Here is a 20,229-nt window from a genome sequence, read left to right on the forward strand (position 1 = left end):
TCCAAAGGACTTTGTTATTGAGAATGCCTTGAACTTGATTTACTTTGCGTCTAATAAGGGCCACTGTTTGATGCACTGAGCAACACTGACCTTTTAAGCATTTGCTAACTTGGAAGCCAAAACAAATTTCAACCACTTTGAACATGTTTACAACATGAAATGAATACAGCTAAAATTATCCGGACATTCTGATAAAAGATATATCATAATCATTTAAATAGTGACATCAACATGATGACAAAGAAGAGCCAAGAAGTTTACAAGTTAGGCCATAAACCAACAAGATTGTGACTGTACCTTCGGATTAAACGTTTCAGCCCATATTCTACATCAATTAAAACCCAAAGATGTGCTTAAGCTTTCTTCATAATGATGTTCAACAAAAGAAATTAGTCTGAGGTCTAAAAATTTCCTTTGTTAAACGTGATCTTAGACCCAAGGATTGGTTTAACTGAATTAGTAGATTAGTAGAATACAAACCGATATGTTAACACCGTATCCGGACACCTATCCCCTGGACATCCACCCCCGGATTACCATCCCCTTGGACAACTACCCCCTAGGGCAACCGCCCCCTAGAAAGACTACCCCCAGGACGACTACCCCCCGGGACAACGACCCCCCCCCCCCCCGGAAAACTACCCCCTAGGATAGTTGTCGGGGGGGGGGGGGGGGGGTAAGTCGTCCTAGAGGATGGTTGTCGTAGGGGGTAGTTGTCTGGGGGGTAGTTGTCCCGGGGGTAGTCGTCCTAGAGGGTGGTTGCCCTAGTGGGTAGTTGTCCTAGGGGGTAGTTGACTGGGGGTGGTTATCCAGGGGTGGATGTCCAGGGGGTAGGTGTCCTAGAATAGTTAACACATTGGATATGCTTACATGTTTATTCAACATGCATTTACCACAGCTTCCATCTGAAGTTATTTCAGACTCAGTATTCGGCAGGTCAAACTTCCATCTTGTCTCATTCATTCATTCATTCTTTCTTTCTTCTGCACCATGTGATTATTAAACCTTGGGTGGCCAACGCTCATCTATGATGCAGTAATTCCATATGATGTGATTGATGATTAGTAGAATACACGGTATCAGTCCAACACAGCCAGCAAAGAGGAAAGCCATCTGATAGCTATTGGTCTGGTCTAAAATATACCCTGAGAGTAAAAGTGTAAAAGAGTAAAAGAAAATATACAGAAATTAGGCAGGTTTGAGGGCTGAACCATTGAACTTATAATTTCATACTCATTCTATTCTACCAAAATACCAATGTTCACAAGTGTCACCAAAATAAATACTAAATTTGGCAGATTTCATGCACTACAAAGATTTATGTTTTACGACTGAGCCTTGCCAAGATATCCTGGTGCATGATCATCAGTTGACATCAATTTGAAGGAGGCTTTTTACACTGCTGACATCAATTTGAGTGTCGATAGATTTTGTTAAAAAAGGGAAACAAAAATTGCTATTTGAACAGACATGGAACGATGACAATTCAAGAGCAAGCAAATAACATTTATGACTGCATTATCCACTAGAGTTATCAAAAGATAAATATTTGGATGACCTCCATATGCCCATTAAAGGGAGAAAAGAAATAAGGATATATCATGCACTATAAACCTACATGTATGTAAACAGCGCATAATTTATGTCAAATCCTTTCGGTTGTCTTTTACTTAATAATGGCAACATGATCACGGCATGATCAACATCAATATCATCAATATTTTGGAGTCAATGGAGTGGAGTGGAGTAATTGTTGATTGATAAGTTGCCAGCCTTACCAGAATTAAAATAAAACATATTCATTGATTATTTTGGAAAACAACATTGGAAACAGACAGAAATACCTCTAACGACATGGACAAAATAGTTAAAACCGCACCCTGTTCTAAGACAAAATAGGACAGACTACACAAATTATGGCAAGATCCTTGAGATCAACCAAACTAAACTTCATTTAAATTGAAAAGATAAAGAAGAACAAAAGAAATATGCGTGTCTCCTTTGTACATTTTTAAGATCTAACATGCATAAAACCTGTCCTCTAAGAAAACGAAAGGGGCCTCCTGAGAATTGGAAATGTCTGCCATCGTTTTCTCATGAAAAGATCTCATGGTACCCAGGCTTGAGTTCCTAGCATCATCCAGACTAGCCTAATCCAGACCTTCTTACCTGAGAGAATAGAACTTGTCATGATCCCGATGCATACCGATAAGAGCACCATGCCGATCCCACCTGGAAACCGGTGCAAAGGAACCACGTGTCGAACTATGACCGTCTGAAGAGGTATGTAAATGCCGGATGCAATGCCCACACCTGACGCACAAGCTACCATGACAGCATAGCTCTCGGTGGCTGGAGCAACAAACACAGCTACCGCACCAAGGGCATATGCAAAAGCTGACAAAAATATCTGATGTATGTGACCTGTGTTAAGGAGTAGGCCGTGAGTTGCTCGAGCAATCATGTTCGTTAATCCAACAACAGAGACTAAAAATGCTGCCTCAATTCTTGGAATGCCTTTCAGTACAGCGCAGGTTACAGCATGAGCCAAATAGGTCCCATACACGACACCTCCCATCAGTGCGATTGGTAGGTAACATGCAAATACGCGATTCTCCCATATGAGTGATAAACCTGTCGATTGCACACATGATGTCTTTACACCCTTGCCGACCATCGAGGCATGACTCCTCATCCTACGCACCATGGTAAGACGCTGAGTTGATGCATTTGGCTCAACGCCATTGATTTCATCATACTCCTCTAAAATCTCCTCATCAGGTTCATCTAATACTTTAAAATCTACCACTTGACTTTCGCCATTCTGTTTCCGCTTTTCCCCACATGCTATTACGATGCCGTCATCGGAGCCGCTATCAAAGGGGGTAGACGCATCAACGGCATAGGTCACTACACTATTGTGATTAAGCTCTGTCTCCGTCACAAGCTGTCTCAAACCGATCTGCTCACTTTTTGTCAGCTTCATATGCCCTTGTTCAAGTTGTTTTTCCGTCTTGGAATGTCTTGTCATAATGAGTGCCAGTGGGATAAGATGAAGCTGTAAGCCCCCTACGATCATCAGCGCACCCCTCCAGGTGTAGTGGTCTACCAGAACCTGAAAGATGAGTGGCCATACCACCATACCGACTCCACAGCCAGATGACGCTACCCCATTCAAGAGGGTAAAGTGCCTCTTGAAGTTTTGAGCAATGCAGACCAAACAACCAGAAAATGCCATGCTGCTACCAAAACCTGAACACAAAAGAAGAAAAAGTAATGATGATTTAGGATTGAGAACTAAGAAGAAATGTTACGTTACGCCTCCAAGTCTTCCATATATCTGAGAATTGCATTATGTTAAATTGGCATTTTGTGACGTCAAGAACGATTCATTTAATGAACCAGAAAAATGGGGAAGTTAATCTTAGTTAATATTAAGATAATGTTGCAAGCTATTTTGATCAATCGCAACTTTTCATAAGGTGAGGCATAGGTGCCTATAAATAACAAGACATACATCTGTCTACTGAATGCCCTATGCTCAGGATTTCACCTCTTGATGCCTATATTGAAATCTATTAAAAAAAAGCAAATAAACAAAACAAAAGAATACTTTTTTGACATCTGTATAAATCTTTTTAAAGTTCTAACATAAATTCTCCACAAATATAAGAAGAATACATCGTAAATTTCTGATATCCTTTATCTCAAATAAAGCATTCAGGTTCATCTATATCATATGATGGTCTTATGAGAGAGAGAAAAAAAATGAAAACAATAATTGAAACATTGTGAAAATTAAATGGAGTAGCAAGTTAAAATTAAATTGCAAACTGTTTAAAAAAAGATAATGATGAGAGTGTTATCTAGTAACAGGAACCTCTTTAAAAGTAACGGCTCTTTACTGGTTAAACTTGCTATTGTTAGTTTATAAGATTTATCACCTATAAATTCTCAATAAAAGCAGCTATAAAATCTGAATTAATTTCAATCATATTTGTTCGGACAATGTTATCAAATATAGTATACACCCTGACAAAAATATGGCCTTTTGTAAGGATATGAAGGTACGTACTTGAAATAGTTAAAATTTCCTATACCCATTAGGCTTTAGATACAGGATACTTATTTCAGGTTCCTGCTGTTTTCAACCTTTACACACAGTTAGTATTGATTTATCAGGAGGCATTATAATTTTTGATGATAGATCCCTGATTGGCTTGGTTTGTGAAGTTTATGTGGATGTACTCATGTAGAGCCAAGGCCAGATTTCTATTTATGAATTTTGTAAGTTGTCATCAGTGAAACACATATTGATAACACTGACGTATCTTGCGAGCTCCTTTTAAATGACAGATTTGAATGTTTCAAAGAAAAATTCTAACATGTGTAAGAAAACACACACGATTAAAGTGTCAACAAATGGTATGATTGAATGCACATTCTAATGCCCTAGCTATTTACATACACATTTCTGAATACAACAGCCAGGATTCAGGAAATAACCTTGTAGATCACAAGCACCACAATTAAATTCTAGACTACCGGTACTTTTATTGATAGAAATTGACTGCAGAGCCATTGTCGTAAAATCAAGTGCCTCACCATCACTTCACCTTGTCATCTATATATAGGCTGCATACATTTACTATAACATGTATGTCGCTCTTTTCAGAGCGTCTTTGTCAATGAGAACTTTGGCATACTGTTCCTAGAAGTAAAAGTAATCATTTCCTTCTCAACAGCCCTACTCTACATGTATCACCCTTACCCCTTAAAAAAGGCATAGCCTGAGGTACTTGGCCAAATAAGGGAACATAAAATTATAATAGTTAAATAAACATGTATATGTAAATTTACATTGAGGGCACTTGTATGACCAGATCAATGCTCTTGTAGTAGTAGAGCTATCACATTAAAAAAAGATCAACTAAATAATAAATTGTATCTCTATCCAGGATTTGGACAGCTAATGGAACAAATGGAACAAATGGGACTGTCACAGTCAACCTTTTGTCACATATACAGTGTGTATGTATCATGTATATATATACTAAAATCAACATAGTAGATTAACAATAATGTTATCAGTAAAATAAGAGACAAGAAACACTGCCCCACCCCTCAAAAACAAACTAAACAAACCAAAACAAAAAACAAACAAACAAACAAACAAACAAATAAAGAAATAAACAAAACTCCTCACCAGACATGAAAGGAATAGTAATGAAGAGTACTGTAATGTTGGGAGCATATGAAGCAGCCAAGAAGCCAGATGCAGAGAGGATGGCACCGGCGATCATCACACAACGAACACCAAAATGCCTCACAAGTGCGCCAGCCAGGGGAGCTTGATGGGATCGAGGGAGGGAGGGAAGAAAAGATACAATCCACATAAGGCCATTAAAAAAAAAATACATGTTTAGCGTCTCTGCCCGCTTCCTTTTGGGAGCTGCCTCCTATTTTTTTTTTGGAAAAAATTTTGAATTTTTTTTTTTTAAAGAAAAAAAAACATGAAAAACACTGCTAAAATGGATCTATTTTTTATTTACAAAAAAAAAAAAAAAAAATGTTGGCGGCCATCTTGAAAAATAGCCCGACTGTCAGGGAAAATGTACCGAGCGGCCTTTTTGGGCAGCCATTTTGAAAGAAAAAAAAAAAAAAAACGGGACGCTAAACATGTTTTTTTTTTTATTTGGCCTAATACAAATCATATAATATGGAAATTTATAGCAAGAAGACATCCTTGACACTATGAACATGACTGACAAGAAAGTAGCCTATAATCTAGGCGGAGTGCCGAGCTTTTTTCTTTGCTGCTAGACTAACCTTAAGCAGAACGTCTGATACGGCGAGACTACGAACCGTGAGTCGCGAAGCGGCTCACCGCCTATAATCACTGGTCTAGCTAATCAATATTCATATATATTCAAAATGGCGGATCTATGAATCATTCAACAGCCCTACCAAATAAGGTACACCTATGTTACGTTCGACCAATCAGATATAAGAAACCGCAATATCCCTGCCGGCTTCAATAACGCTACGAATAGCGGATTCCTGCAGTTCTCTGAATTTTCCATTAGGAATGCCTAGTTTGTTGGCCGCATATGATAAACTTTCTCGCAGAAGATTGTCGTCGCATGAACTACCCGCCATCTTGGATGAAGAAAATGATGTAATGTCACGTGATTTATAATATGCATATGCATAGACTCTTCTCCATACGTGTTTCTGATTGGTTGAGTTCATTTCGTATTCATGAGGATTTTTCGTACGAAAAACTGCCACGGATTCATGGTCGATAATAAAAAAACAACGACTAAAGCTAGACCAGTGATTATAGGCGGTGAGCCGCTCGCGGCTCACGGTTCGTAGTCTCGCCGTATCAGACGTTCTGCTTAAGGTTAGTCTAGCAGCAAAGAAAAAAGCTCGGCACTCCGCCTAGATTATAGGCTAACAAGAAAGCGGACAAAATATACAGTTCCTCAGGTAGAGAAAGGAACATCCCTTCACTGCTATTATGTAAAAATGTGTAGAACAGGTGAATATCGAGTGACACCTGTTCTACACATTTTTACATAATAGCAGTGAAGGGATGTTCCTTTGTCTACCTGAGGAACTGTATATTTTGTCCGCTTTCTTTGTCAGTCATATTCATAGTGTGATGATCGAAAGAAGAGCAGAAAAATCAAGATACACAACTACTGTTCACACAAATGTAATACCCCAAATTCCATATGGTTAACGAGAAGAAAAAAAATTAAAACAGAACTCCTTGCAAACAATTTTTATCAAATTAAGAGTCATCGTCATGTTCCCTTCAGAATAAATTGGGTGTCATGTCTATTAGATCCTAATTACTTTTTCATAAATACAATTACTATTTTACAGTACAACGTGCACTCAAAAGAAAAAGAAAAGAAGAGTGTTCTATAAAAGCAGGTGGCCTTTATGGACAGGTGATCTTTCTATAGAGGTGCTCACTAAAGCAGGTTTCTCTGCCAATTGAACCACTTACATGTTCCAAGAAGGACAGTTAACACGGAGGTAGCGAGCCAGCTGATCAAGGCTGCTTGTTCCTGAAAGTCTCTCTTCCATTCTCCGTAGAAGACTCCCATGGAGGTGGACAACCCATGGGTCATTCCTTGGGCTAGGAGGTTGCAGGCCACGATCACAGTCCCACTTAGAGTTACCTTCATGGTGATCCTCCACTTGTTCTATTATCATCTGATACTGAGTGGTTGATGAGCATATCTGCATGCAAAATATAAGATAATCACCTGCAAATGTTAAGGACTAAATGTGCATGCACTTTGAAATTGGTGTTAAATGATTGCTGGTCATCCTTTAAAAAAAAAATGACCTTAGTAATCATTCTGCCAAGTCTATTTAACTGTTAAGTACATATTATACAAATAATGAATGGTTATGAGTTCAATAGTGCGAATATTTTCATGAGTTGAAAGATTAACATTTTATTCAACGAGGCGTCAGCCGAGTTGAATAGAATTCACATTAATGTTTCAACGAATGAAAATATTCGCACCATTGAATGAATGAAAAACATTCATTATTTGTTTTATACAACATCAAAGAAGATCTAATAGAACGTTAATCAACAAATTATGCTTTACTCCTCATATTAAACATAAATTAAAGTTGGAGTCGAGCCTTCTCGATTACATTCAGATTGCCTTCGCGTCAGTATGCAGGGACACGCGCGCGCACGGCAGAGAGATACGCAGTCTGCATATATAATCAAAAATGCACGGAGCATATAACCAAAAATGCACGACCATGCAATATAACATCTATTGAATATCATGTGACCAACAATCCTCCAATCAAATGACAAGGATTCACGTAGGTGTTGTATAATCATAAATGAATGATACAAGCCAATAAAAACTAAAACAACAACAACACATGTAGGAATTGGTAGTATGCTATCTCTCTTTCTCTCTTCATTCTACACAAATTCATTTATTTCAATTATTACCAAATGGAGTCAATGGACGGCAAAGTTTTTTACTACAAAATGGTGCGAATCGAAAATATATCTTCGAATGATTATTGAGATTATTTTTTTTTTTCCACCGACATGTAAACAATACATTCATAAACAGTAACAACAAGAATAAATTCATGAATAATAACAAGAAAATCTTATAAAGAAATTGAAAATGTGGAAAAGAGGTGGTCTGTAAAAAAGCACAGCTAAAACACTAGGCCAAAATTTCTGTCTCTTTCGTTTGTTAGCCTCTGATTTGGGTAGGCCTAGGTCGATTTGGGTAGGGTCGGCTGACCCTACCCAAATCAGAGGCTAACGAACGAAAGGGACAGAAATTTTGATTCTATTTAAACTTAAACACAGATCAACGGAACAACCACAAATTTTTTTTTTAAAAGAAGTAGATTTAATAATAAAAATAGAATAGATCTAGATTGAATTAGAAATAGAAATGGATATGGGGAAGGTGAATAAATGTACAAAAGGGGAGACCAACAGTAACACTCGGTAGCAATACTTATCTAGTTACCTAGATCTAGGTCTATACTAGACCGAATTTTCCGTCTCTTTCGTTCGTTAAGCCTCTTATTTGGGTAGGGTCGGCTCTTTAAAGAGAGAGCCGACCCTACCCCAAAAAGAGGCTTAACGAACGAAAGAGACAAAAAAATCGGTCTAGGTCTAGGCCTATAGGCCTAGTGGAATTAGCACCAAGGCAATCAGATCTATCAGTAATAATACAGATCTATCATAACAGGTTCTGTACTCAGCTCTGGACTGTAGTGTAGAAAATAGGGCATGAATGATGACATGCCATCACCAGTTGTTCGGGAGCATGGTAAAGTTAGTAAGAGTAACAAAGAACTGACCATGGCCATGGCAAGGCTAATACAAGTTACAACTTACGTTTAAATAGGTCTAGACTATTACCATGATTACCGACTCTTGAAAAATGAGGTCTGTATTACTGTTAGTGCTCCTACTTATCAGTGAAGCCTGGTTTCTTTAAGTCCAAGAATGTCTTCACTTCAGCTCCACAGCTCCGTTTATAAATCAAAGGAGGTCTAAACTAAAGTCCTGAGACGTAGGTATGGTCAAATGCAATGCAGTGCTGGCTGGTGGTATTCTATCGAGTCATGCTCCGGGCCGCGTTATTTTTTTATGCGGCACAGATTGGGGCTTTTTTTTTAAAGGGGTCTTTATTTACAGACTAATAGTGTTCGTGTGCGTACCGTGTGCGTACTAGTAGTAGAGGTCTGTTTTTAATAGTGTGACATGTAATCCACTACCGTATGGAAAATCATTACATCAACAATTAAAATGAAATTGTAAATCTGAAGAGGAGGCAGTACGTCAATAAGGAGAACATCACAATAATTAGTCAATAAAACATAACTAACTTAAACGAAGAGAAATGTTATCTAAGCACATAGTTCGCGATGGATAAACAAACTTCTTCGCAGCGCTAATGCGCTAGCGAACATGACTAGTCTCACGTACGTGCAGACACTATTCAGAAGGGAAAGAACGTACTTCCCATAGGTTTAACACGCGCCATGCCCCAATCTGTGCCGCATAAAAAAATAACGCCTCCGGGCCGGTGCGGGGGCCGGGCAGCGTTATTTTTTTATGCGGCACAGATTGGGGCATGGCGCGTGTTAAACCTATGGGAAGTACGTTCTTTCCCTTCTGAATAGTGTCTGCACGTACGTGAGACTAGTCATGTTAGCTAGCGCATTAGCGCTGCGAAGAAGTTTGTATAGATCTATCCATCGCGAACTATGTGTTTAGATAACATTCCTGTTCGTTTAAGTTAGTTAAGTTTTATTGACTAATTATTGTGATGTTCTCCTTATTGACGTTCTGCCTCCTCTTCAGATTTCCAATTTGATTTTAATTGTTGATGTAATGATTTTCCATGCGGTAGTGGATTAAATGTAAAAACAGACCTCTACTACTTATACTGTCTCGTACGCACACGACCAGTATTAGTCTGTAAATCAAGACCCCTTTTTAAAAAAAGCCCCAATCTGTGCCGCATAAAAAAATAACGCGGCCGGGCACGACGACACCCGCTCCGCGCTGTCCGCTTTGAGTGTACGTGTAGTACGTGTGACCGGTGTGACCTCGTAATAATTATGCAATAACCGGTATAGGTCTAGTTACTGTTTACATGGGCAATTCTCGAAATGCTTATATCTTTGTGGATGTATATAGGCCTTAAAAGTAGACTAATATGACAAATGAAAGAAATAATCAGAAGACAGAAAGGGAAAGCCAGAGAGGAGGAGGAGGAAAAGGGGGGGGGGGGGGGGCCTGGGGGGGGGGGGGGGGGCTGGAGACAGCACACATTTTCTTAATCATCACATTACTAGTTTTCAGTATTTATCCTATTTTCTTCAACATTTGAAGACAACACTTAATATCTCTGTATGTATTTGACCCCGATCTAGTTAGATGTTTGGTTTGAAAGTGCACCACGTCCAGTATATCAGTTCCAGACGCAGTCAAGGAAAAAACATACCTTTTCAATTAACTCACTTTAGAATAGAAAAGTAATTAGAAGAAGAAATAAAGAAGATGAAGATGATGGTGAAGGAGAAGGAGGGGAAAAAGTAAGAAAAAAGAAAAGGATTAAGGGAAAAGAAGAAATAAAAGAAGGGGAAGAAGAAGAAAATGGGGAATTAGGAGAAACGTAAAGGGACAAGGATTTATGTGACCTATCTCAACACCGCACCAAACGATTAAATTAATTTACCTTTTTATCCCCCAAATCTTGATTTTTATTCCCATGCCTTAGCCCAGGATATACTGCATATGAAATTTTACAAAATCTTTTATAAACTTTGAAGAATTTATACTTTTTCTGATTATTATACATTCATAATCATTGATTTTTATATAAATAGTTTATCAAAATTCAAACTTTTCATGATTTAACCGAAAAATATTACTCTATATTAGGGCATCCACACAAAAACAAATTACTATCAATATAACTTGAATGCTTGGTGTGAGAAAATAAGATTTTTAGGGAAAAATTGAAAATGTATATTATCAATATAAAGAAAACATTTAGTGGATATTGAGGCAATCTAGTGATGTCACAGACTCGTGAGTGAGTTGCCAATTTGTCTTGTGATTTCCAAAGTTTTTCATGTCGTTAAACATTCATAACTTTTATCACCGGTAGTTATCCTATCTTGCTCAAACTTTTTTGATTGGTTTGTCTGATTTTTCTGTTTCTATTGAAAGTAAGTTATTTTAGGAGTGGATTTGCCCTTTAATTGTAAAACTAGCATTGAAGTCACTACCTTAACTGCTTAACACCATTTTCTCTATTCTGATCAATGTTACCAAGTCCCTTTAATTAGTGGCCAATTCTTTATAGCGGCTGTGTATTTTGTCTCCTGAGAGAGAGAGAGAGAGAGAGAGAGAGAGAGAGAGAGAGAAATGCATATTGTAGAACCTATGTAGAGAGGCCAGTGGCTACTAAGTAATAGACAGGATTGACTAAAGCATCCAGAAAAAAAAATTTCTCCTGTCCGTACAGACTGATATCATCTCATTCACTTTAGCAATAAAAGAAAATTTCAAAATAAGCACAACTGTTATCGCTTTTTTAAAGCTTTTATTTCATAATTGTCTTTGACACGATTAATTATTCATTTAACATTAAAGAAAATATAGTATCTATTCATGCGTGTGAACAGACCCATATTAACATGGAAGCACTTGATGCAGGGATATTCCCTATACAAAAAATACACACAAAAAAACATTAGATGAATTAAGTACATTAGATAAATACAAAGTGAAGGAAAAGGCAAGCTATATCTGAGCTTTAGATCACAATGAATTGGTTATTTCAGTAGAATAAAGTGCTAAAAACATGTAGAAGAAACAAGTACAAGGTGAAACCATTGTAATACTTTGTCCAAAAGAAAAACAGCATTTGAAACTAAGAAAAAAACAAAGTGTAAGTATGAATACCTGTTCAAAAGAATAATTATGTGAGCATCCAATAAGAAAGAACTTAGTAGTACATTGTATGTGATATCTTTATCAAAGATAATGAATAAATTGGGATAATGAATACATTGGGATAATGTTACTACAAATATTCATATTAAATTCTAGGTTCAATATTACAAAATATCACTGCTGTTTCTCTTAAAATTTAATAAATAAGGAAACATAACATAATCATAATACTAGGTATAAACTTAAAGGTACTATGTCCCATTTGCAGGCCCAAAAAATGAAAAGATTAAATTCCAATGGCATTTGAAAGACAAAACTAATTTAGAACTTCCCTAAAAAAGGTGGGGCTTGAAAATGTCTTCAAGTGGGAAAATAATGACTATTAGTTGTCAAATCGACTTACGAGCTATAGAGCCAATAAGTAATAGTCTTGATTTTCAGACCATTGCACCAAAAGGTCATACGTTTTATGCTGTGCAAAGATTCAATCAGTTTAATTTGGCCATCACAAGAAGTGAGTTATTGATGTAGACAAATGCTCATGTACCCTTTACAGCTCATTTTATGTAATTTTATTACCAAAGACAGTGAAGTCTAGCAAGTAAACAGGTTTCCTTGCATAATTTGAATATTAGAGCACTGCTAATGTTTAAATTTCACAGATAGGACATACATGACATGTTCATAACTCCTGCAAAGTTCTACAGAATTTGAGATTGGCTGCAAAAGGGACATAGTACAATGGCAGAAAGGAAATTATACCATGGTCTTGCTGTTATAGTTCAAGTTAAACAGTACAATGCAAAATGGTTTAAAGTGGATTTTCTTGACAAGGCAGTACAATAAAATTGAGATTAATTGAAAATGGAGATTTGCATACAGGTACCATTATATTTTTTCTTACTGTATGCACCAACACATGTATGATTATGATTCCATTACCTATTAAAATATATATCTGCAGGTAGACTGCTTTTATGAACGCTTTTATTTAAAAAAAAGCTTCATAAAATGATGCAAGTAGTAGTACATGTAAGTAAACTGATAATTTTCATTTTTAATTGATAGATAACCAAATTAGATTATCAGTATGAACAATCAACATTTTACATGAATCTGTATGTTACATGTAAAATGACCCAAGTCCCCATATCTATGCATTACAAAATTTAAAAAATGTATAAAGTCTTCATTGTTCATGTGCAATATAATTCTAGTAGATCTAATCAATTAAAATATAATTTCGTTGAAAATTCACTCTTAGGTTGAATTTGATATTTACACCACATGACCAACAAAATGGATTTAGTACCAGCCCCCGGCCTTTTGACCTCTCATCTCATGAACTCAACATCTAGTCAGTACACCCATCTAAAATAATAAATAGTTCATGAGCTTTAGTTTTTATACTCTAATACTCTATCATAAAATGAGTTTGTAAGCATGTATCCTATTGGCTGATGAATTGTGATCACATGACATTTAAAGTATTTCTTTATGGTGCATTAGCTTGTATCAATAACTTCAATTTTAGGACAGTAGCAAAGTGTGCATCCATGTTCTCCCATCACATAACACATGGGTTTTCTCTGCACTGTTTTTGTTCTGTGAGGTAGACAATGGAAGCAAATTGGGAATGGGGAGTTTAAGAGAAGCAAGGCACATATTTGTGAATATCGTCATCATATCCCCTAACAAATTTGACATGCACATCTTCATTCTGTATACGTATATTCAAATCCAAATTAAAAGAACTTCCCTCATGCAATATCATATCTAATCTTGGCCAAAGAACTTAAGACTTAACACTCACAAAATGCTGAATATCAGGTAATATAAATAGATAAAGAGCAGAGCATGCAATATTAAAAGAATCAATAATACATGTACTTAAAGGTAGTGTATCCCTTTTGCAGCAAACATCAAATTCTGTAGAACTTTGCAAGAATTATGAATATGTCAAGTATGTTCTATCTGTGAAATTTCTAGCCTTCACTGTCAGACACTATTGAGTGACTGACTTCTTCTTTATTTGGTAATAATGTACATAACGGGTACATGACCATTTGTCTACATCAATAACCCACTTCTTGTAATGGCCAAAATTAAACTGATTGAATCTTTGCGCAGCACAAAACGCACAGCGGTTACAGTACAACCATTTGGTACAAGGGTCTGAAAATCAGACTATTCAATGAAACATGCATTGTGTGCTCGCTAAATTTGATTTGACGACAAACGGTCGTTATTTTCCCACAAAAAGCCATTTTCAAGCCCTTTTGTTTTGAGGAAAGATCTAAATTAGTATTGTTTTTCAAATGCCGTTGGAATTTAACCTTTTTCATTTTTGGGGGCCTGCAAATGGGACATACAGTAGTACCGTACCTTTAAGTTATATATATTATAGATCTCATACTGATCTGAAATCAGTTTAATACCATTATTTACCATTTCATACATAGAATATTATAAGACTGAAGTACCAAGTCCTCTGTATGGTATTTTCAGTTAAAATTATTAAATATATTTCAGTTGCTTGCACATGAAGAAAGAAAAAAAAAAGAGTACCAGTATACAAATAATAAGAAATAGCCTGTTACCCCATCAGCATTAAACAACGGCTTCCATCTCACGTTATTTCACTTAGTATTCAGCAGGTCAAACTTCCATCTTGTCTAATTCATTCTTTCATTCTTTCTTCTGCACCAAGTAATTAGCCTTGGGTGGCCAACGCTCATCTATGATGCAGTAATTCCATACCACGTGGTTTATGGCAATTAGAATACATGGTATAAGTCCAATGCAGCCAGCAAAGAGAAATGCCATCTGATAGCTGTTGGTCTGATCTAAAATGTACCCTGAGAGTGTAAAAGAGTACAAAAAAATAAACAGAAATTAGGTTTGAGGGCTGAACCACTGAACTTTATTATTTCATACTCATTCTATTCTACTCAAATACCAATGTTCACAAGTGTCACCAAATTTGGCAGATTTCATGCACTACAGAGATTTATGTTTTAGACTGAACCTTGCTGAGATATCCTAGACAGTACTTTGCTTAACATATCAGGTGCCTGATCAACAGGTGACAATAATTTGAAGAAGGCTTTTTACACTGCTGACATCAATATGACTGTCAATAGATTTTGTTAAAAAGGGAAACAAAAATTGCTATTTGAACAGACATGATACAATCATTACTCAAGAGCTAGCAAATAACATTTATGACTTCATTATCTACTAGAGTTATCAAAAGATAAATATTTGGATGACCTCCATATGCCCATTAAAGGGACAAAAGAAATAAGGATATACACTGTACCATGCGCTATAAACACTATAAACATATGCAAACAGCGCATAATTTGTGTCAAATCCTTTCTGTTGTCTTTTACTTAATAATGGCAACATGATCACGGCATGATCAACATCAATATCATCATTATTTTGGAGTCAATGGAGTGAAATAATTGTTGATTGATAATTTGCTGCCCTGCTCAGCTATATTTAAGAAAACATACTCATTTATTTTATTGGAGAACAACATTGAAAACTGACAGAGATACCTCTCACTCAAGCCAATGAGAAAAAACCTGTTCCAAGACAAAATAATAGCCACATACATGACTAGATCCTTGAGATCAGCATACTGTGTTGTAACAGAACTTGAATTAAATTGAAAAGATAAAAAGAACAAAAGAAATATGTGTGTCTTCTACTCTCCTTTGTAGATTTTGGACACTTAAGGTGCATAAAACCTGTCCTCCAAGAAAATAAAAAAGTGATTTAATGAGAATTGGAGATGTCGGGCGGATCCAGCCGGCAGCGAGGGAGGGGGCCCGAGAAATATGTCCAAAACGCATGGGGGGGGGGGGGGGGGGTAGTGAGCACTATTTTTTTTTTTTCTTTTTTGGTTTTAGCTCAATTTTTTTTTTTACTCAACACCCCCCCCCCCCCCCTTTGAAAGGGTTAGATCTGCCACTGTGTCTGCCATTGCTTTCTCATGATCTCATGGTATCCAGGCTTTTAAGAAGTTCCTGGAATCATCAAAACTTTCTTACCCGAGACAGTAGAACTGATCATGATCCCAATGCATGTTGATAAGAGCACCATGCCGATCCCGCCTGGAAACCGGTGCAAAGGAACCATGTGTCGAACAATAACTGACAGAAGAGGTATGTATATGCCGGATGCAATACCGACACCTGCCGCACAAGCTACCATGACGGCATAGCTATCGGTGCTTGGAGCAACAATTACAGCTACCGCACCAAGGCCATACGCAAAAGCCGACAAAAACATCTGATGTACGTGACCTGTGTTGAGGAGTAGGCCGTGAGTTGCTCGAGCAATCATGTTCGTTAATCCAACAACAGAGACTAAAAATGCTGCCTCAATTCTTGGAATGCCTTTCAGTACAGCGCAGGTTACAGCATGAGCCAAATAGGTCCCATACACGGCACCTCCCATTAGTGCTGTGGGTAGGTAACATGCAAATACGCGATTCTCCCATATAAGAGATAGACCTGTTGATTGCACACACGATGTCTTCACACCTTTGCCGACCCTTGAGGCACGACGACCTATCCTATGAACCATGGTCAGACGCTGAGTTGATGCATTTGGCTCAACGCCATTGATTTCATCATACTGCTCTACAATCTCCTCATCAGGTTCATCTAATACTTTAAAATCTATCACTTGACTTTTGCCACTCTGTTCTGGCTTTTCTCCACATTCTATCACGATGCCGTCATTGCTACCATTATCACAGGGGGTAGACGCATCAACGGCATAGGTCACTACACTATTGTGTTTAAGGTCCGTCTCCGTCACAATCTGCTCATTTTTTGTCATCTTCATATGCCCTTGTTTGTTCGTCTTGGAAAGTCTTGTCATAATCAGTGCCAGTGGTATAAGATGAAGCTGTAAGGCCCCTACGATCATCAGCGCACCCCTCCAGGTGTAGTGGTCCACCAGAACCTGGAAGATGAGTGGCCATACCACCATACCGACTCCACAGCCAGATGATGCTACTCCATTAAGGACGGTAAAGTGTCTCTTGAAGTTTTGAGTAACGCAGACCAAACAACCAGAAAATGCCATGCTGCTTCCAAAACCTAAACACAAAAGAAAACAAAATGGATAATGATTTAGAATTGATAAGTTAAAATATTTAGTTATGCCTCCAAGTCTTCCATACATATGATGAATTGCAGTTCCTTTACATTGGCTCTTTGTGACGTCAATAATGATTCATTTAATGAACCAGAAAAATGGGAGGTTAATCTTACTTAAGTCAATGTTGCCTGCTATTTTGATCAATCAAAAATTATCACAAATTTTTGTACCTGGCATTCTATGGCATATTAAAGTTAATGGGGAAGTCCATTAGTCCACCATGATTTTAATTTGGTTTTAATAAAAGCAGGCCAAATTAGAAAAACAACTCAGTGACAAATTAGAGATTAGTGTTAAACGATGCCTTTAAGGGAAAATATACATTTCTAAAGTTTTACAGTGCAGGGTAAATGGTGAAGAATTACCGGTAATGTTATAGTAAAATAAGAAACACTGCCCCACCTCTAATAAACCAACAAAATACAAAAACAAATAAACAAAATCCCTCACCAGACATGAATGGAATAGTAATGAAGAGTACTGTAATGTTGGGAGCATATGAAGCAGCCAAGAAGCCAGATGCAGAGAGGATGGCACCGGCGATCATCCCATAACGAACACCAAAAGTCCTAACAAGTGCGCCGGCCAGGGGAGCTTGATGGAGGGTAGCGAAAGAAAAAGAGACAATTCACATAATGCAAATCATATAATAAAAGGATTTATACCCAAAGAAGAGTAGAAAAATCAAGATACACAACTACTGTTCACAGGTGCACCGGAAGCAGTTTGGGATTGGGGGGGGGGGGGGGGGGGCAAACGTTTCAGGGGGCTCACCTTCCAGGGGCAGTGGCGTAATGAGCAAAAAAGTGTTTGGAAGCCCCGGCAGGGGGTCGAGTGGCTGAACCCTGGAAACTCAGGGTTTTTAGGCATTAAATTACGGTCAGATAAGCATATTTAGATACCGTATTTGTGACACTGTTACGTCATTCATTGGCAGAGAGTCCAGGGGGCAGAGCCCCCGGAAGTTCAGGGGTTTTAGGTATTTCAACATTTGTAAATCACTGGTATCGAAGAACAAATACCCCCTCCCCCCATCAGTACGCCAGCGTTCAGGGGCTTATGTCATCTCATCTCTATAACAAAAAACACACACCCTTTCCCATCCTCTCACAAATGCGCATATCGCTATCATAAAAACCTCCTTTGATATATATAGGTGGCATGCGGAATGTTTAGGAAATTGAATTCCTGTTAACTTTCCTTTTCTTTGTATGGAATTTTATACAAGATTTAATTCAGGTTTTTACTCCTTTACTGCTTTTCTTTTTTTTTTTTTTGAGGGAGGGGGGGGGGGGGAGGGCGTCTATGACTGTTCACACAAATGTAATATCCGAAATTCCATATGGTTAACGAGAACAAAATATGTAAAAGCAGAAAATTCTTGTTGCACAATTTAAAAAAATTAAATTAAGAGTCATCGTTATTCGTTAAGTTCCCTTTCAGAAAAAATTGGGTAAGGGTTGAATTCATATCGACCTTTGCCAGCAGGTTTCTCTGCAAATTGAACCACTTACATGTTCCAAGAAGGACAGCTAACACGGAGGTAGCGAGCCAGCTGATCAAGGCTGCTTGTTCCTGAAAGTCTCTCTTCCACTCTCCGTAGAAGACTCCCATGGAGGTGGACAACCCATGGGTCATTCCTTGGGCTAGGAGATTGCAGGCCACTATCACAGTCCCACTTAGAGTAACCTTCATGGTGATCCTACGCTTGTTCTAGAGTATAAGTATAACCAGCTGATATTGAGTGGTTGATGAGCATATCTGAATCGATGAAAAATTGATAGGAAAGAAAATACATGTGATGTAGATCATGTGTAGTCGATCTAATTTTCATATCTAGATCTACTACTACTAGTAGTAGACTACTACATGTAAGTATAATAAAATTTAAAAATAATATTGTAAAACATGATCTTGATCATAATAAACAAAGACTTATGGTACTTACAATTTACTTTCAGCAAATCTCTGATTAAATGGAGGCCCTGTGTACAGGAGAGTCACTTGGCCTTGCACGTTAAGAACCCACTGCACTATTTATAGGGGGAAACCCCGGTGTAGTGGTCCACCTGCGCCTGCACACCCCAATCAGGCAGATACGGACACGGTATCTGCAAGAATCTTCAGTATTGAAGGAGGCAGATTATCTTGAAGTAGAAGAAGAATCTGTCCAGTTTCTTGAAGCTACTGCACATGTACACGTAGACAAAAATAACCGTCTGGCGCGGCGTAGGCGTATGGGGAATTATATAAATTTATATACCTCATTTTAAGATTCTTTACTAATCCTGTCTTCTGATTGGTTGAAAATGCAGTCATGTTCTTAACCATGCCCGCTAATTGAAATTCATAGTCATTTTTCCCGGCCCTACGGCCGGTTTATATCCATTTTTCATAGCACTTTTTCCATGGCTGTGAAACGTGACGTCATTTTGCTGCGATCCCCATTTTGGTTTACGTGTTGCCGTATAAGTTTCTTTTGTGCGATGACCGATGCGCAATATCGTTAACGGTGTTTGAGTGCAATTCGATTTTGGTCGCTGCATTCAGGCGACGAATCTACCCATCCACGCAGCGCAGACGACCGATCGCCATTTTGTGTACTAGTCTCGATCGCAAAATACTGGGGTTTTTTGTTTCCAATTTTTTGTCAAAAGAGATGGAAACCTAAATGGGTGAGTCAACATTTTCCTTTTTTTCGGTATATAAAATATATATTGACTGCTTTTAATATTCGAGGCATAGTTGTTTCTATAGGGTCTCGGGAAACTCACAACCTGCTATGACCCCGCGGCGCAAGCGCCTTGGGGTCATAGCAGGTTGTGAGTTTCCCTTGACCCTATAGAAACCACTATGCCTCTCAAAGCAGTCAATATATCCTTAATAATAAACACTGATGTTTGTCAACGTTCCTATAGTCCCCTTGCAGTGGAGCCTAGCCTCAGCTCAACGGATCGAAGAAACAACCGTGCGTGTATTTTAATAGAGGCGCATCAGGCCCATAGAGCTATATCTCTATAATTATGATCAGGCCATATATTTCTTTCTTTCTT

At 37.8% G+C, this 20,229-nt stretch overlaps 2 protein-coding genes across 5 annotated transcripts; both read right to left on the reverse strand.

Annotated features, from left to right (window-relative positions):
* Positions 1-766: 766 nt before the first annotated feature.
* LOC100889733 (monocarboxylate transporter 6) lies at positions 767-9,331 on the reverse strand. Of its 4 annotated transcripts, none has more exons than XM_011684113.2 (5): positions 8,995-9,331; positions 7,022-7,257; positions 5,207-5,350; positions 2,170-3,252; positions 767-1,145 (listed from the first exon to the last, which is right to left on the reverse strand). In XM_011684113.2, the coding sequence occupies exons 2-5, from the start codon at positions 7,200-7,202 to the stop codon at positions 1,000-1,002; spliced, it is 1,554 nt and encodes a 517-aa protein (XP_011682415.2). In that variant the 5' UTR covers positions 7,203-7,257; positions 8,995-9,331; the 3' UTR covers positions 767-999. The 4 variants fall into 4 exon arrangements, with proteins under 4 accessions (XP_011682415.2, XP_011682417.2, XP_003724123.2 ...); XM_011684115.2 differs by having other exon boundaries at positions 7,022-7,283; XM_003724075.3 differs by having other exon boundaries at positions 8,980-9,331.
* Positions 9,332-13,409: 4,078 nt separating this feature from the next.
* Positions 13,410-19,159, reverse strand: LOC576183 (monocarboxylate transporter 6). The gene is made up of 5 exons (XM_030972525.1): positions 19,125-19,159; positions 18,691-18,937; positions 17,627-17,770; positions 16,057-17,115; positions 13,410-14,853 (listed from the first exon to the last, which is right to left on the reverse strand). Exons 2-5 carry the CDS (start codon positions 18,869-18,871, stop codon positions 14,684-14,686), a joined length of 1,554 nt encoding a protein of 517 aa, XP_030828385.1. The 5' UTR covers positions 18,872-18,937; positions 19,125-19,159; the 3' UTR covers positions 13,410-14,683.
* Between the last annotated feature and the right edge of the window lie 1,070 nt (positions 19,160-20,229).

This window comes from Strongylocentrotus purpuratus, unplaced genomic scaffold, assembly GCF_000002235.5.
Source record: "Strongylocentrotus purpuratus isolate Spur 01 unplaced genomic scaffold, Spur_5.0 spur5_scaffold_6, whole genome shotgun sequence".
NCBI classification, from domain to species: domain Eukaryota; kingdom Metazoa; phylum Echinodermata; class Echinoidea; order Camarodonta; family Strongylocentrotidae; genus Strongylocentrotus; species Strongylocentrotus purpuratus.

What these genes read in the sequence shown, in the direction of transcription:
- LOC100889733 (XM_011684113.2), bottom strand. Translation starts at nt 7,202, where the DNA reads ATGAAGGTAACTCTAAGTGGGACTGTGATCGTGGCCTGCAACCTCCTA. An exon ending in TACTATTCCTTTCATGTCTG is followed by an intron (nt 3,253 to 5,206) that starts GTGAGGAGTTTT and finishes TTTTGTGTTCAG; the next exon opens with GTTTTGGTAGCAGCATGGCA. An exon ending in GACAAGTTCTATTCTCTCAG is followed by an intron (nt 1,146 to 2,169) that starts GTAAGAAGGTCT and finishes TTTTACTCTCAG; the next exon opens with GGTATATTTTAGACCAGACC.
- LOC576183 (XM_030972525.1), bottom strand. Translation starts at nt 18,871, where the DNA reads ATGAAGGTTACTCTAAGTGGGACTGTGATAGTGGCCTGCAATCTCCTA. An exon ending in TACTATTCCATTCATGTCTG is followed by an intron (nt 17,116 to 17,626) that starts GTGAGGGATTTT and finishes TTTTGTGTTTAG; the next exon opens with GTTTTGGAAGCAGCATGGCA. An exon ending in GATCAGTTCTACTGTCTCGG is followed by an intron (nt 14,854 to 16,056) that starts GTAAGAAAGTTT and finishes TTACACTCTCAG; the next exon opens with GGTACATTTTAGATCAGACC.